We start from the raw sequence: 14,836 nt of genomic DNA, 5'->3' as shown, positions 1-14,836 counted from the left end.
TTGGCAAAAGTGATTGAATTGTTTTAATAAGGCAATCTTACAGACCTCTTACAGACCTACAATCAAGCGGTCCTTCTGAAAAAGACCAGTAAATCGCAAAGAGGAGAGTTTATACATGATTTCAGACCTGACTACACTTAAATGAAGGCTGGGACGAGCATGGATTGTCCTCTACATCCAGTATGACACGTTAACATGGTAAATTACAAAAAAACAGCACACAATCCTTTAGCACTCATTCTTTTCACAGATGTACATCTCTGAAAGCCGTGGTTCTCGGGGTTTACCGTATGGTTTAAGGCCTGTTTGCACCTGATAAAAAGGCTGGTAGAGATAGGTCGTCTGTACATCAAGTATCAAATGATAACACGCTATCAGTACAAAAAAAAGTAAAAACCAACATTCCCTTATACCGCTTATTTTTTATATTGCTGCTTTCACGCGCATCTCAGCTACTGGTCCGGGAATCATTTCCCTTCAAAGTGCATAGAAAACAAGTAGTTTCAACCACACTGCAACATCGTGCGGTCACAGGTTGGTGGGTGCAGTCTTGCTCCAGATGTTATTTCAGCAGTTTTGGCACAGTCATCGAGGTCATGGACGCGGTGACAGCAACGTCCCTGAACACGGGCCGGGAGTTGGTGTTGACAGACGGCTTGTTCTGGTTCAGCGTCTCGATGATCATCTGCCTCATTTCCCGACTGGCATCCCCTCTCACGGCCAGCAGGGCGGCGATGTGCTCCTCCCTGCAGAGTCACAGTGGGAACAGGTCAGTTCTCAAATCCTTCAGCCTTCAACTCCCAGAATGCACAGAGGAAATTAACGCTGCCTTCACCACACAAACATTTCCACTAAGAGCCGGTCTACAGTATAGACAGTTTAAAGTGCTTTCGGCGAGCAGTTTACCTGATATCCGGGTACTTGGAGACAAGAGTGGACACTTCCAGGTAGAGCAGGGTGGGGTCAACGAGTTTGAACACCTCAGCGATGGCTGATATGCTGCCACACAGATGGTCAGTGTCGTCACCCTGGAGGATCATGGGTAGGGAAGAGGCACACTGGTTAGCAAACAGTTAAATTGGGGAGAGCACTAACAAAAAGAGGTGTGAAATGTAAGGCTGAAGACAGTAGTGCAGTTAGTCTCCATACAGGACAAGGACAGGCAGCAACAGAGTGTCCTATGGATATTACAAGAAACTGTTCTACCATGAGCAAGAGACACTGGTTTTACGCAGAACGGAAAAGCACTGCCCATATTGAAACCACGTACGCCACTATAACACAATAAAACGTTACTTTTGTGAAGTAGGTCAAAACAAAAAACAAAAGGACAGAGTATATTAATCTTTGAAAATGAAAAAGAGACCACAGCCTGTGAAATGCCGGTGGCGCGAGAGTGGAACGTACAGCCGAGAGCTTCCTGAACAGGAACTTGAACTGCTCCGCCTCCTTAATCATCCTGTCGGCACCCTCCTTCCGCTCCTCAGCGTTTTTGAAGGAGATGCGCTTCTGCATCACGCTCTTTAAGTACTCCATCACCACTCTGCGGTGGGCCTTGCTCGTCATCTCCTGCCAAACACACATACGCACACCGCCTTTCAGTAGGTTTATAGACTGAGGGAAATCTCTTAAGTTTCCAGAAAAGGTGAAGGAAATGAAAGCTGTGAGCAAAGCTAACTGCTTTTCACAAAGCAAATTAGATAAAGTACTAGAAGAATGGAGGTTCTTACTTATCCTCGTTTAATCAAGGGGTGATTTTTCCATATGAATGACATTCCAGTAATGTGAAGGCCTTAAAAACACTCTTTTAAAACATACCTCATTGTAAGGCTTCTTAATCTTAGCAAAGTCATTGAAGTAATCCTCAACCGTCACACAAATGGTGTCCACTGCATTGGATCCGGTGAGCCACTTTCTTGTCAGGAGCTCATTCAGGTGTTGCTGTGAGGACAAGTCTCAGTTGAACATCTAGTACAGGACTATCTAGCACAGACAACAAGGGGAACATCCCTGCTCTCTACATGCTATGCACGTCATGTTTCATTTGAAGACAAGTTTCAGTCGAAAACGAGGTTCGGCGACGTTCAGAAAAGCCCGTCCAGAACTTCCTAGCAGAGGGGAACATCTGTGCTTCTTACATCCTTCACATGCCTGCCTCACGAACCTACAGACGAATTCAGAGCAAGCGGTGGACAACACTACGTGAACACTGCCCGCCGTTTCACCTCCAGATCCAAGAAGACTTCATCGAGCAGGAACGCGCAGCCATCTTTGGCCACTTCCTCCAGCGTCTTCACGATGGCGGCGTCGTTCTGAGTGGGCTCCACCCTCTTGGAGTACTTCTTCTTCAAACTGTTTATTGACACCCTGAAACAGATCCAAAAGATCTGTTAATATAATCAATTTCACGCTTCAAAGTGATACACAAGTTAATTGAGAAACTACTGATAACTTAACATTCGTAAGTTCTGTTTAAGTAAATATATGAACAGAACTACAATGTTGTCCTTATTTTAGCTCAGTAAATCACTTAGTAATTTTCCATTTTTAGTTAAACACCGAACTCAGGTCAGGGCAGAAATGAACTGACTTAAATGTTTGGCAGTTGTTGATGATGCCAATCATGTACTGGACATAGCACTGAGGCAGCTTCCGATCTTTCAAGTGATCATCTTTGTAGGCAATTGCTTCTTCCCGGTACCTGGATAATGACATCGACAACATTAGGAGGATCACAGAAGCAAAAGCTGTTCATTGGGAATTGGCACTCCAGTACTGTTATATTACATTGCTAAGCAGTATATATAATCCTATCATTTCCATTAGGGGTGCACTGATCATGATTTCTTTTTTTTACATTTGATACTTTTATTAATATCATTATTATTATTTATTATATTACCAGACCTTTCATATCCGCTTCAAGACACTTTGTATTGTTTCCAAATTTTGGTAAAGATATAGCAGCAGCATTCCCATTACTGCAGCTCGCATTTCTTACGTCATAAAACCGGAATACAGATTGGCCGAAATGAAAGTAAACCTGCCGGTCACCGATCCCGTGTGACGGAGGAAAAACCGGCCGGGTTCCGGTCCAAGGCCGATCGATCGGTGCACCCCTAATTTCCATATGAGAGAATTTTCCAAATATAACTGAAAATATCCATAAGCCAAATTAGGGACTCCCCTTTAACCGAGGGAGATAATTTGGACACCTTATTAATCTTGAGCATGTGTTTATAGATCTGTTGTGGGGCGTTCCCTGCAGTCGGATATGGCATCAGTGCTCTGTCTTACCTGTATAGGAATGAGTTCATCTGCTTAAGGCAGAGCAGCAGCACCTGCTCTTTGAAGGTTTCGTCGATCTGGGCAGCCACTTGGAGATTCTGCTCAAACATCTAAGGGCATGGACACAACATCAGGGCTCAGAGACCAGTGCTCTCCAGAGAAGGCCTAGCCTTGACCTCTGGCTCGGTTTTGAGGAGGGAACCTTCCCCCTGTCAGTGTGGGCCACAGGACCAGAGATTTAGTACCTGGAACACAATGGCGGGAAGTGTGGTCTGGTAGTAGCCGTCTTGGTCTGCCTCCGGCTCCGTCTCCTTCTGCCAGTCCTTCTTGTCCGTCTCCAGAGCCTTGCGGAGCCAGCCGGTGATGTTGGACTGGCGGATGAAATGAAGAGAGTGAAGGAGAGTCTTCTTTTTACAGTAAAGTACTGTATGACTTGCACACAAACCCATTGTTTCCCATTTTTAAATGTGCATCAACTTCAGGTAAAGACTATGTCAGGTAAAGATTAGAGAACTTTGTTGTTCTCTAATCTGATGTTTTCGAGAACTGAGAGAACTCCCTGAGGTTGTCACTCGGTTTTATCACACTTTGTGTAGTTCATGTTTTTCCAAGTATAATTCCATTATTCCCATAAAGCAGCATACAATGAAAGAAGCGTCAACAGCTAGGCAGAGCAGAACTCTGTACAGTGGTCTTCTTCAGAAATGTCTGGTGACCCATTCACTAATGCCTCCATCCAAAGTGGCCCCCACCTAGAAGGCTGAACATAAGTAATGAAGGGAACTGACCCACTTGTACGACTGCCATGATGGTTAAAATGGCTGAACGTGTGTTCACTAAACCAATGACTGGACTATCACCAAACAAATGGCTATATGTGTGATGATGGCAGTCCTAAAACAGTGGTTTGTGTTAAACCTAATTCGCAGGTGGTGTCAGACATGATTACAGCCTTGTGTGTGGAGCGTTAGCGCCCCCTCGTGGAGAGTGTGGGCCGGGGCGGAGCGGGACTGACCGTGAAGGTCTGGATGTACTTGCTGAGCAGACCATCCACCACCTCCCTGGGGAGGAGAGGCTCCAGCTGGCTGATGTCACGCTCCAGGAAGAGCTCGGGGTGGCCCATCATCTCTGGGCTGAAACACAAGAGCGGAGGCGGCGTGCTGACAGCGGGGCCAAGCCGTTTCCGGAATGCTCCGGAGCGTCCCGCCATGGCCACACGCTGAAAACGGATCCCTGTGCCAGCACCCAGGACAGCATCGTCCAGGTACTGCTGTCTGTCTCGCCATGCCCTCCTATGCCAAACGCTACGCTAAATGGCTTTTCCTGCCTTTCTCATGCTCAGGATGAAGCCGTTCCTGAAAACACCACGTCTAAACGTCAGTGCCTCTCGGGCATGAGTCTGCTAACGTGTGGAACCAGATTAGTGAGTGACCGGCTGATAGCACACACAGGCTAAAAACTAAAGGAATTTTCACAGCTCCAGAGCAGTGGAGACTGAGACTTCCTTTAGGCCCCTTTTAAAAACTCTTTTTTATGTTTTCTTATGTCATTAAAATGAACTAAAGCTTTTCAAATAAGCATCTGAGCCAGGTCTGGTGCTCAGGTCAGGTCTTGTACCAATACTAAAGCCACCAAATGTATACAGCAGGCAGGGCAGTGTGATTTTTGGGGGGTGTGGAGAGAGAGAGAAGGAATATGAGAACTGCCATGCCGGCTACCTCGTGTACGTGTTGAGCACCCAGGTGAGCAGGGAGACGATCTCGTTGGCCTCCAGGTCCTCGGTGGCCAGCTCCTGGATGCGGGACGAGAGGGAGCTGTGGTAGAGGTCGAAGAAGACCCGGAAGGCGTTGTAGTGCGGGGGGAAGCACTGCGCCATCAGGCTCTTCACCACCAGCAGGTCGTCCAGAACGTTCCGCCGCGTGATCTCCAGCAGCCGCACCAGCCACATCTTGTCCACCTCGCGGGTCTCGGACTGGGCGCCCTCGATGCGCGCGCTCACCGTCCGCTCCAGCACCTCGAACATCTTCCTCTTCCAGTCCTTGGGGCGGCCCGGCGGGATGAAGCCCGTCTGCCGCTGGCGGTCCAGCATGCGCCGGTCGATCTTCTCCTCGCGCTCGATGACGCGCACCACCGACACCAGCATGGTGGGGTCGCGGCGCACCGTCACCATCGAGCGCTGCAGCACCATCCACAGCTGCTTGGCCAGCTCCTCGGACAGGCGCTGCACGTCGCCGAAGTAGCCGCGGATCAGGCCCATGTCGCGGGTGTTCTGGCTGTCCATGCGGTACTGCTCGTACATCAGGTCGTCGCGCGAGCACTCCAGGTCCATCAGCTTGCGGTGCGCCTGCAGCAGCTCAGCCTGCTCGATCAGCCCCTGCGTCTCCTCCACGATCTCTGGCACTGCGGGCGGAGTGGGAACGCACAACGCGTGAGACTGCTTGTGTGTTAATGCATCGGTGCTGCCGGATTTGTTTATCACAAGGTCTACTGCTGTTTACTACATATGGACCGCAGCTCTTCCATCGAGCTGCATATACAGTAACGGGGGACTAAGCCGCATGCTAACATCCGTCTAATCTGCAATTACTCCCCCCAAAATCTTTGACGGGCGGGTCAGAGAGAAGAAAGGAAGGACTGAGAAAAAGAAAGAGAGAATGGGGGGGAAGCAGAAAAGGCAAAGCGAGGGATGAAAATCTTTCATTCTACATTCTCTCCCGCGATGCTTTTTAACAGACCCAGCTCTGTGCACAACACTGCATGAAACAGGACAGCACACACTATTAGCGTGAATGCCCAGCGTGAATTACCGCACACAGTATTAGCATGAATGCCCAGCGTGAATTACCGCACACAGTATTAGCATGAATGCCCAGCGTGAATTACCGCACACAGTATTAGCGTGAATGCCCAGCGTGAATTACCGCACACAGTATTAGCATGAATGCCCAGCGTGAATTACCGCACACAGTATTAGCGTGAATGCCCCCCACAGGCGCTCAGGGAAAGGTCAGAAGCGCTGGCTACAGGACGTAGCCTACGCTGAAATATTTAACACGACTCAGTGTGAGTGGGTGTGTGGGGCCAAAAGGACTTCTGACACCGCGGTGCATCGGCCATTGTCTCTCAGGTCTCCCAGTGCCCCTGCTTACAGTTACACAGTCAGGTTTCTCTTCAAATTAAACCACCGACAGTCGACTGCTCAATTCTGCTGAAATTAATGAAATGTCTCTTTACATCTTGGGACTTTCACTGATTACCATGTAATTTCTGAGAACTGCCCCCTAAAAAGCCCCGGGGTGCTGCATTTCTCAGGCGCACCATAAAGAATAACGGATGACAGAGTTCATCCTATGTGACAGGCCTGCCATTGATGTCACTGATTCAAAGAGCATCTAGCAAGGAAAGACAGATAAGTAAAGATGACCCAGGGGATCCGACTCTCTTACTCAACCAAGATCAAAATACTATAATATTAACAGCCCTGTCGCTGGCCATTTCACTGGAAATGGACCTACACACATAGCTTGTTTTTTCATTCAACAACAAAAATGTACGATTGTATATTCTTGTCATATTTATGATTGTTTTTTAAGTGTTTTTAAGTAAAATTAGGAATCCTTTGTCTATGAGTGCATTGGAATCTATGAACAGCGTGAGCCAGAGTAGCAAGAGGGCATTGTATCCGAGCAACGCCGCAACACAGACGATGTTCACAGCCCTGTGCATCCCAGTTTGAACCTGGCATCACCTCTTGTCCTTGCTTTCCCTATACTATGGTTTTAAGCCATATTCCCTTCAGTAAATAGAGAGAGGGAAACTAGGCACTGAACATGTCATTTGCATTGGATGGAAAGGACAGCACAAGGATGGCCAATGTGCCAATGCGGATGACTCAGTAGTTCTCAATATGGGTCCTGGGGACCCCTGTGAATGCTGCTGTTTGCTGCTGCCAATCTCTTGCTTAATTAAGGTTGCTGAATACATGTGCTTAGGTTCTTTAATAATTTGGTGATTAGGCCTATCATTAGTTTAAATAATAGGTAAATAATCCCTCAAAACATGAAGTGTCCAATTACAAAATATGAACTTCTTGGTAAAATTCTGGCATTACAATTGTTTGGAATTAATAATAAAAAATAAATAATGAAATACAACAAAAACAAATATTAACCAACTGTGCTTAACACTGTGTTTGTGTTGTGAGAGGCAATATGTTCTATTCAGCCATTATTAATCAGTTAACAGCTCTGGGTATGACAACACTACCAGAGCTACAATTTAACTGGAATTGAAAAGAGTTTTTTGCAGTATCCAGACAAACTGGAGACTAGCACTTTAGCAGCACCTTGTGCACAATATAGTGTGAGTAGCATATACCAGTAACAGTATCGGCCACAAAGCACCTCCAAGCAATCCTCTGTGCCTTGCATAGGGCATTTCCGCACAATTACAGATCGGAGCAGCTTAACTCGGCTACTTTCAGTGTAATCTCTCCCCATCAGGGTCTTTCCAGGGGTCAAGGTACAATAGCTGGCTCATAATCCCCACTTGTGCTCCTGCCTGAACAATGTGTGTTCAGTTGGTGTGATCTAAGGATTAGCACTACAGGGATTTCCTGGTATGCAAGTAAACCCCACGGTGAAGCATGGAAAACCTCAATTTGAACTGAGCTGCTCACAGCAAACAAGACATGTTTAATATGGCATTTACACACTAAAAGCCGATAATTCAGTAACATTCAGCCATAGGTTTCACTAATAAGGAAATTCTCTAGACTCAACGACTCATTTCATCACAGGCAACAATGTTACAGTACTTGAAATATGATATTTATTAAATATTGATGCAGTGAAAATCTGTTCAATGTCAATGACCCAGTGGCTGGATGTTCCTGCACTACAAAAGCCACATTATTATACCCTAAAGTTACATTACTGGCAACAACCTCTTGTTGGTGACCTTTGTCACGCTGTGATTCTCCCTTCAAAGTGGAAAGAAATCAACGAGGACAATGAGGAGAACCTTTATATGTTCAGGACATAAAACCCAAACATTTACCCAATACTCAAGTGAATTACCTTACCGTAAGCGCTCAAGGATTAACATCCCCTGTGGAGGTGACTATTATGTACAGCAGAATTGCTTTACCTTGAGCTAGGGAGAGTGCAGAAACTTCATATAAGACTCTGTTATACTCAATAAAAACCAACATCTAGTTGTGTCCTCATGCTATTTGCAAGCAGCTATTAGGTTTTAAAAAAATCACTTAATGTGTCAGCTACATTCAAATGATGAATTTCAAAGTCAAAAACATTAAAAAAAAAGATGAATGCATCATGCATAGAATATTGAGGCGTTTTGTCTAACAATGTCAGCACACTTCAGTAACTACCCCTTAAGACTTCTTGAACACTGAGAAACGTTGTTTTATATATTTGAATTAACATCTAAAAGTGAGCTCTCAGGGAACTTTCAATGTTCAGGCACTAAGCACCAGTGGGGATAAACATGGATTCAATTTACTTCAAGTATTAAAACCCTTTATTGAACAAAACCTCATAACTGACATTAGCCAGGGCCGGGGTCAAATCCAATTCAATTCAGTCAATTCAGGAGATGCATTGAAATAAATGTTCAATTAATGAATTTAATTTCAATTCATTTCCTAAATTTTCTGAATTTAAATGGAATAGAGCCCAACCCTGACATTAACATACTTCAAATAATGGTAATCCATTTAATAACGTCTTAGAGACAACCAATAGCAATATACGTTTCAGGTAAAATTAATATTGAAGGTAAAATATGAATTTTTCCTGAAACTTATACTGCTGAAACTTACATTTCCATTAGTCCAAGTTGTTCATTTAATCCCTTTTCCAGGACTTTCCATCCACTAACATTGTAAATGCATTTAATTAGGACTACATGCCAATTTTCAGACAAATACATTCCGTAATAAACACAAAAAATTAGTAAGGGATACTGACATGGGGTTTAAGTAACTTATAATCTCCTTCTTTGAGGTACAGGCCATTTATTGCAATCACAGAAAAATATGATCGTTATTATAGGTGATGTGACCAGAAAAGCAAGAGTGTGAACACCAGAAGCCACTTTGCCAGCCATACAGACTACCCAGGAGATTTTTCACCTGTGTCTACTCGTGAACCCTAGGCACTACTGGTTCTCGTACCTGAGAAGATGTTCTTGAGGTTCTCCACAGCTGATGCTAGTTGGCTGTGCTGTACCACCACATCCTTCACATCCTTCAGGTTCTCAATGGTGTTGATGCTCTGCCTCCAGTCTTTGCTGACGTCGGCCAGAGAGCTCTGGATGTCCTTGACGTCGCCCAGGGCATTGTGAAGCTGGCTGAGGCCCGTGCGCACCCCGTCCAGCTGCGACTGGATGGCTGCCTGGTGAGAGAGGAGGGCCTTGCTGTCAGCACCACATCAGTGCTCCACAACAGAGATTCTCAGAGACGTCCGTCACTGCCACAGTTATCATTATGATTAATGAGCACCTTATCTGATAAGAAACCATCTAAAAAGAATTTCAGTGTTTCTACTTTGCTGCTCAATGTTTAATGTCTCATTCAATAAGCACTGTCTGAGGATTTCCTGCTTCTCAATCTCATAAATCTTAAGAGATACCGGCATAAGATCATGCCTCGAGTGCTGTGATTGATTGGTACTTTGCAGCCTTCACAGATTTTCCATTCAAGGTACAAATCCTTCAAGCGTCGAACTTCAGGAGAATCTAATCAGACCAGAGGTCACAGAGACAGCGATGAAGCCGTGGTCAATCCTGAGAATTCATTAACGCCGCTCCTCAGGTAATCACCTTACCCAACGACAGTCAGACAGGTCACGCGATCTCGTCAGCAATACTTTCACCCGCTAAACTGCCATGACGTCATTTCATAGCTTGTGCGGCCTAACAGTTTGAGGATGATAATGCCACCTCCAAAGGAAAAGGCAAACTTCTCACACATTTAAATCACTAGAGAGCACTCTTTACTGTCATGTATATCCAAAAAAACTGTAGTTAGTTTTGGACCACCTTTGGAGCACCTTTTTGGTCTGATGTGTTGTGTAGGCCAAAGCAAACTATTGGGCTAGCCAGTTCTGATGTTGACAAACAGTCACTGAAACAAACGTTTCCACCAGCCTGCAGCTAAGCACTGTCGGGCTCTTGTTCAGGGTTCTGATGTCTACCTTGACCTTGACATTCCCAATGGCCTAAATCATAACTTGTACAACCTAACACATTGTCAAGGCCTAATGGTGCACATGTTCGCGTGTGTCTGAGAATGAGAGAGGCCCTGTAAAAAAATCTTGCACAGGGCTTTCGCCACTGATGCTGGTCATCATCTTATCACAACATAGCCTCATTTTCCTCCAAAACACGTGATGTCTGGAGTCTGGACTGCATTCAGTGTGGACATTTCTAATTAAATCCAGACTTTATCATAATGTGATCAAGCCAAATTCAGCAGCAAAACAGGCACGTTATGAATATGTACATCCCATGCTTCGTTTCCGAGCCAATTCAGCTAAATTGGTATACACTTACGCAAATGTAAACCATGTGTGTAGTAAAGCTAAGAATTCTTTCACCACTCATTCGTAAGATGTACCGCAGATTGAGTGCGTTTTGAGATATATAAATGATCTAATCAAAAGAATGATGTATGAACATGGTGATTAGCATTTAAACAGCTTGTTAGCAACGGGACTGCTAAAATTTAAAACTGACTTCATAAATACACTCTGTTTATCCTTCCTGGATTGAGAATGATTGGAAATTTGAGACTGCAGTGTCAAGCTACATTAACAACAGGTGGTAAATCTGCATACATCTTGATTATATTATCCCCAAAACCACAGTTCAAGTAGTAGCTATAAGTCTCGACTGTAGGTTAATGACTGGAAAACAGTATAATAATCATTTCCATAAGAAAAAAAAAACTAAATAAATTTCACAGGATCAAGGGGGGAATGCATTGTACTTACAAATTATGAACCCAACAATTAACTTGTTAATAACTTGACACCACAATAAAATATCTCTGGCTAAGTTTTACAGCAAGAGTCAAGTATCCTCTATATCACCTTAAAGGCTTTTGTTTACTTTGAAAATACAGTTGGATAGCCCTAAGCTGTGTCAAAGCCATGACCAATGGTTATGTTTCTGTTTACACTTTAGAGACATTCCAGTTTCGGAAGGAAACGCATAATAGAATTTTCTGCAGACTGGGCCTGGATTTAGCGTTTACCACAGATATCTTTGGTTGGAAAACGAAAGGGTGGGAAAGGCTCAGCTACAGTTGCCGGCACGCAAGCTGAAACTCTATCCTCAACCAGGAAGAGCTAAACAGAGGAGGCTGCGATTTTCACACCAAAAATAGGACAAAGAGCCAGAGTCACATGGTTTAACTGGTTCACAGTAGTTTTAACACTTGACCATCATGGTTTATCTGGGAGTGAGTGCATTAGTGGATGGGTGGGTATGAAGAGTGAGTGAATGGATGGATGGGTGACTGCATAAGCGATTGGGTGAATGAGTGAGTGAGTGACTGGATGAGTAAGTGAATGAGTGAATGGATGAATGAGTGAGTGAGCAAATGGATGAATGAGTGAATAGATGGGTGAGTGAGCTAATGAATGGGTGAGTAAGTATACAGAGGAGTATGTGAATGGATAAGTAAATGGGTGACGGAGTGAGCCTTGTCCTCAGTGGCTGTGTTACCTTCAGTCTGGCCTCCACCGAGGCCTTCTTGCGTGCCTCTCTCCGACGATACTGCTCCACTTTGTCCAGCTGGTCTGGCCGCTGCAGCATCCCAGCAACCCTCTGCACCGCCGTGGCAACAGCCTCCCTATCAGTCTCCTCCATGGCAAAGGCAGGCCCTCAACTCAACACAAACACATACAAAATCTTAATTAGACTATTTGTTAGACTTTCTCAAGTACAGACACAAGTACATTCTTCCAAGTGTTCTCCGTTCGGAGATAATGCCTCTCACTGTGGTTCGGTGGAGTCCAAAAGCCTTAGAAATAGCTCTGAACCCTTTCCAGATTGATATGTCTACAACTTTTTTCTCATCTCTTCCAGAATTTCCATTGATTGTGGCATAGTGTGCTAGTAGAAAGTCTGACTACCTCACTCTGATGGTAAAGTTCAATATGAGTGAGGATTAGATTCAACACGGCAGGCTGCAATCAAGCCTGGCTGTGTCCAATATAAGTCAATCCAATCTGAATCAAATTATTTTTATTGTCAGTGCAAGATCTAGGTTAAACAAATTTCCAAATATGTTCTCTTATTCTGCTGACACAACCAAAGTGAAATTCAATTGAAATACATATGTTATCCTGTTAAACGAATGTTCAACTTTAGATTTTCTAACCCTACAGAGATTACGTATGCCTTAACACCGTCTTCATAATTAATAAGTCTGATATACTCCAAATTAGTCTTGCTGCCGTTGTCCGGAGAACTTAGAGGCCTTCAATGGTGCTGTCCATTACTGAAATCTACTTGGACACAGTACTCAGTAATTTATTACAGTCTGACAAAGGGACTGCACTTAATTGTGTTTATATTCACGTATTACTATTTAGTACCACCAAACTCTGAAACAAAAATACATTAGGTTTTTAATGAAACGACACATTATCAACGTTGTTAAGATTAAAAGGTATCTACAACCGCAGATTCTACATGGTCCTCCCCAACAATGACACGTGATATTTATTTACATTCATCGCATCACGTCAATACGAATGTAGCTAACGTCGAAATGAGGACCGATCGTGCTTGTTTAGGAGGCGATTTTATGATTCATTGCATTAGCCCAGCTAGACTAAAGCACTGGTCTGAACTTTGAGTGACACAGCATGTGACTATTCAACTTGGTAAATTATTTCGCATATAAATTGTCTGTCTGCTATGTTCTTAAGTATTCATCAGTTACCAGCACAAACCCCAGATAAAATTAGCTAGTTTGCACGAAGTTAGGTAGAATTAAAATTTTACGATAATAGTTAGACAATTTGCCTTTTGTCCAAGTAAGGAACGCCCCAATGCAACTAGCTAACGTTATCGTTTGTACTTGCGCGCTACTCTCAAGTTTGATATAGCGTAGTCTAATGGATAAGTTAGCTACACAACTTCGTTTTCTTTCTAAAGTTACATAGCACAAAACTAGTTATCGACAAATACATTGTATGCACAGTAAGCACAATCTGGTTATGATGTAGCTTTGTTTGAACACGAATTGTTTAGTTAAACAAACAATACAATAAGTGCACAAGTAAACAATGCTATGAGCGACCTAGGCAGATCTCATTAGCGTAAAAAACACGGAGGCCCTAGTAAGCTAGTCGAGACTAGTTGGCCCGTTTTCAGGAAACATTTACCCTTCGTACAATATAGTTGTCTTGGTAAATTATAAGCAAGATGAATGCCATGTGCACCTACCTGACAGAAATATCCTTTATCCGCTTTTAAACAAATGTTTTACATATTAGCTGCCTCGCTAGCTAGTTAGCTATTTGTATTGACAGGTCTCTTCCTGAAAGTTGATTTCTTGAGCACAGCAGGCCATCTACACACTTCCGGACAGTGGGCGCGTTGCATTCTAGGAATTGTAGTAAAAATTTAACCCGAAACCTAAACACTTCTCTGAAATGTTTACCTGCATAAAACTCTGTAATAACGTTTATTTGAGAGATGTAAAAATAATAATATTAATAAATAAACAAATAAATCGCTTAAAACTTGACATCAATTATCAATATGTAAAGTGTTACATAAAAAAAACAAACATCATTTGATGAATTACTGTATTCAAAGTGATAGACAAGACTCTCCACAGACTAAATAAAGTCCATAGTGAGACTTACCCACCTTAATTTGAAACGGAAATTCATTTGCTTCCTAGGATGGATGTTCCTGTAGAACAGTGTGTGTGTTAGGCCTAGGGTTTTGTACACAAAAACTTATGATTAGAGATATTTAAAAGTAAAAGTTCAAATTTACAATGGATTGTTAGATCCAATCTCAGCGGGAAATAAAGCATCAGTTTTTAAATCTGAATACATTAGCATGTGAGATAATATAGGTTGCACTGTGGGAAAAACTAGGCATTGTCAGCTCGCAATGTATCTTTTTATCTGCAATTTAAAATCTGCCAGTAATAAGAGGGATTATAAATGCCACTAATTCCCTGCACTGGTGTGTGTTTGTGTTTGCCCTGACATGCCAGTTGTAATTTGGGAAGATATGTAACAGTGAACAGACTTGCCGTCAAAACCCGGATATTAAAATGAATTCCAAAAACAGAGCACAATTATGTCCCCTCTTTTGCACACTTTTCCACACAACTGAAAAAATCTGTCTTCTCCTAGCCCAGTGACACACAGACCTCAGCAGCACATTGTGGAAATTCAGATAGAGATCCAGAAAGGAAACGCCTCTAGCGTGGAATTTTTCATGAACCCGGTGAAGCAGCACTCTAGTCGACTCTGCTCTTCATTCGGTTTGT

General features: G+C 43.6%; 1 protein-coding gene across 1 annotated transcript; it reads right to left on the bottom strand.

Annotated features, from left to right (window-relative positions):
* LOC135253648 (exocyst complex component 3-like) lies at positions 1 to 13,907 on the bottom strand. The gene is made up of 13 exons (XM_064333217.1): positions 13,771 to 13,907; positions 12,040 to 12,202; positions 9,485 to 9,704; positions 5,007 to 5,688; positions 4,304 to 4,421; positions 3,534 to 3,659; positions 3,298 to 3,398; positions 2,591 to 2,701; positions 2,226 to 2,367; positions 1,819 to 1,941; positions 1,408 to 1,569; positions 907 to 1,028; positions 1 to 746 (listed from the first exon to the last, which is right to left on the bottom strand). The coding sequence occupies exons 2-13, from the start codon at positions 12,181 to 12,183 to the stop codon at positions 563 to 565; spliced, it is 2,235 nt and encodes a 744-aa protein (XP_064189287.1). The 5' UTR covers positions 12,184 to 12,202; positions 13,771 to 13,907; the 3' UTR covers positions 1 to 562.
* Between the last annotated feature and the right edge of the window lie 929 nt (positions 13,908 to 14,836).

The sequence above is a fragment of the Anguilla rostrata genome, chromosome 4 (genome assembly GCF_018555375.3).
Source record: "Anguilla rostrata isolate EN2019 chromosome 4, ASM1855537v3, whole genome shotgun sequence".
Lineage (NCBI taxonomy): Eukaryota > Metazoa > Chordata > Actinopteri > Anguilliformes > Anguillidae > Anguilla > Anguilla rostrata.
This window is presented reverse-complemented; position numbering and strand designations above follow the sequence as displayed.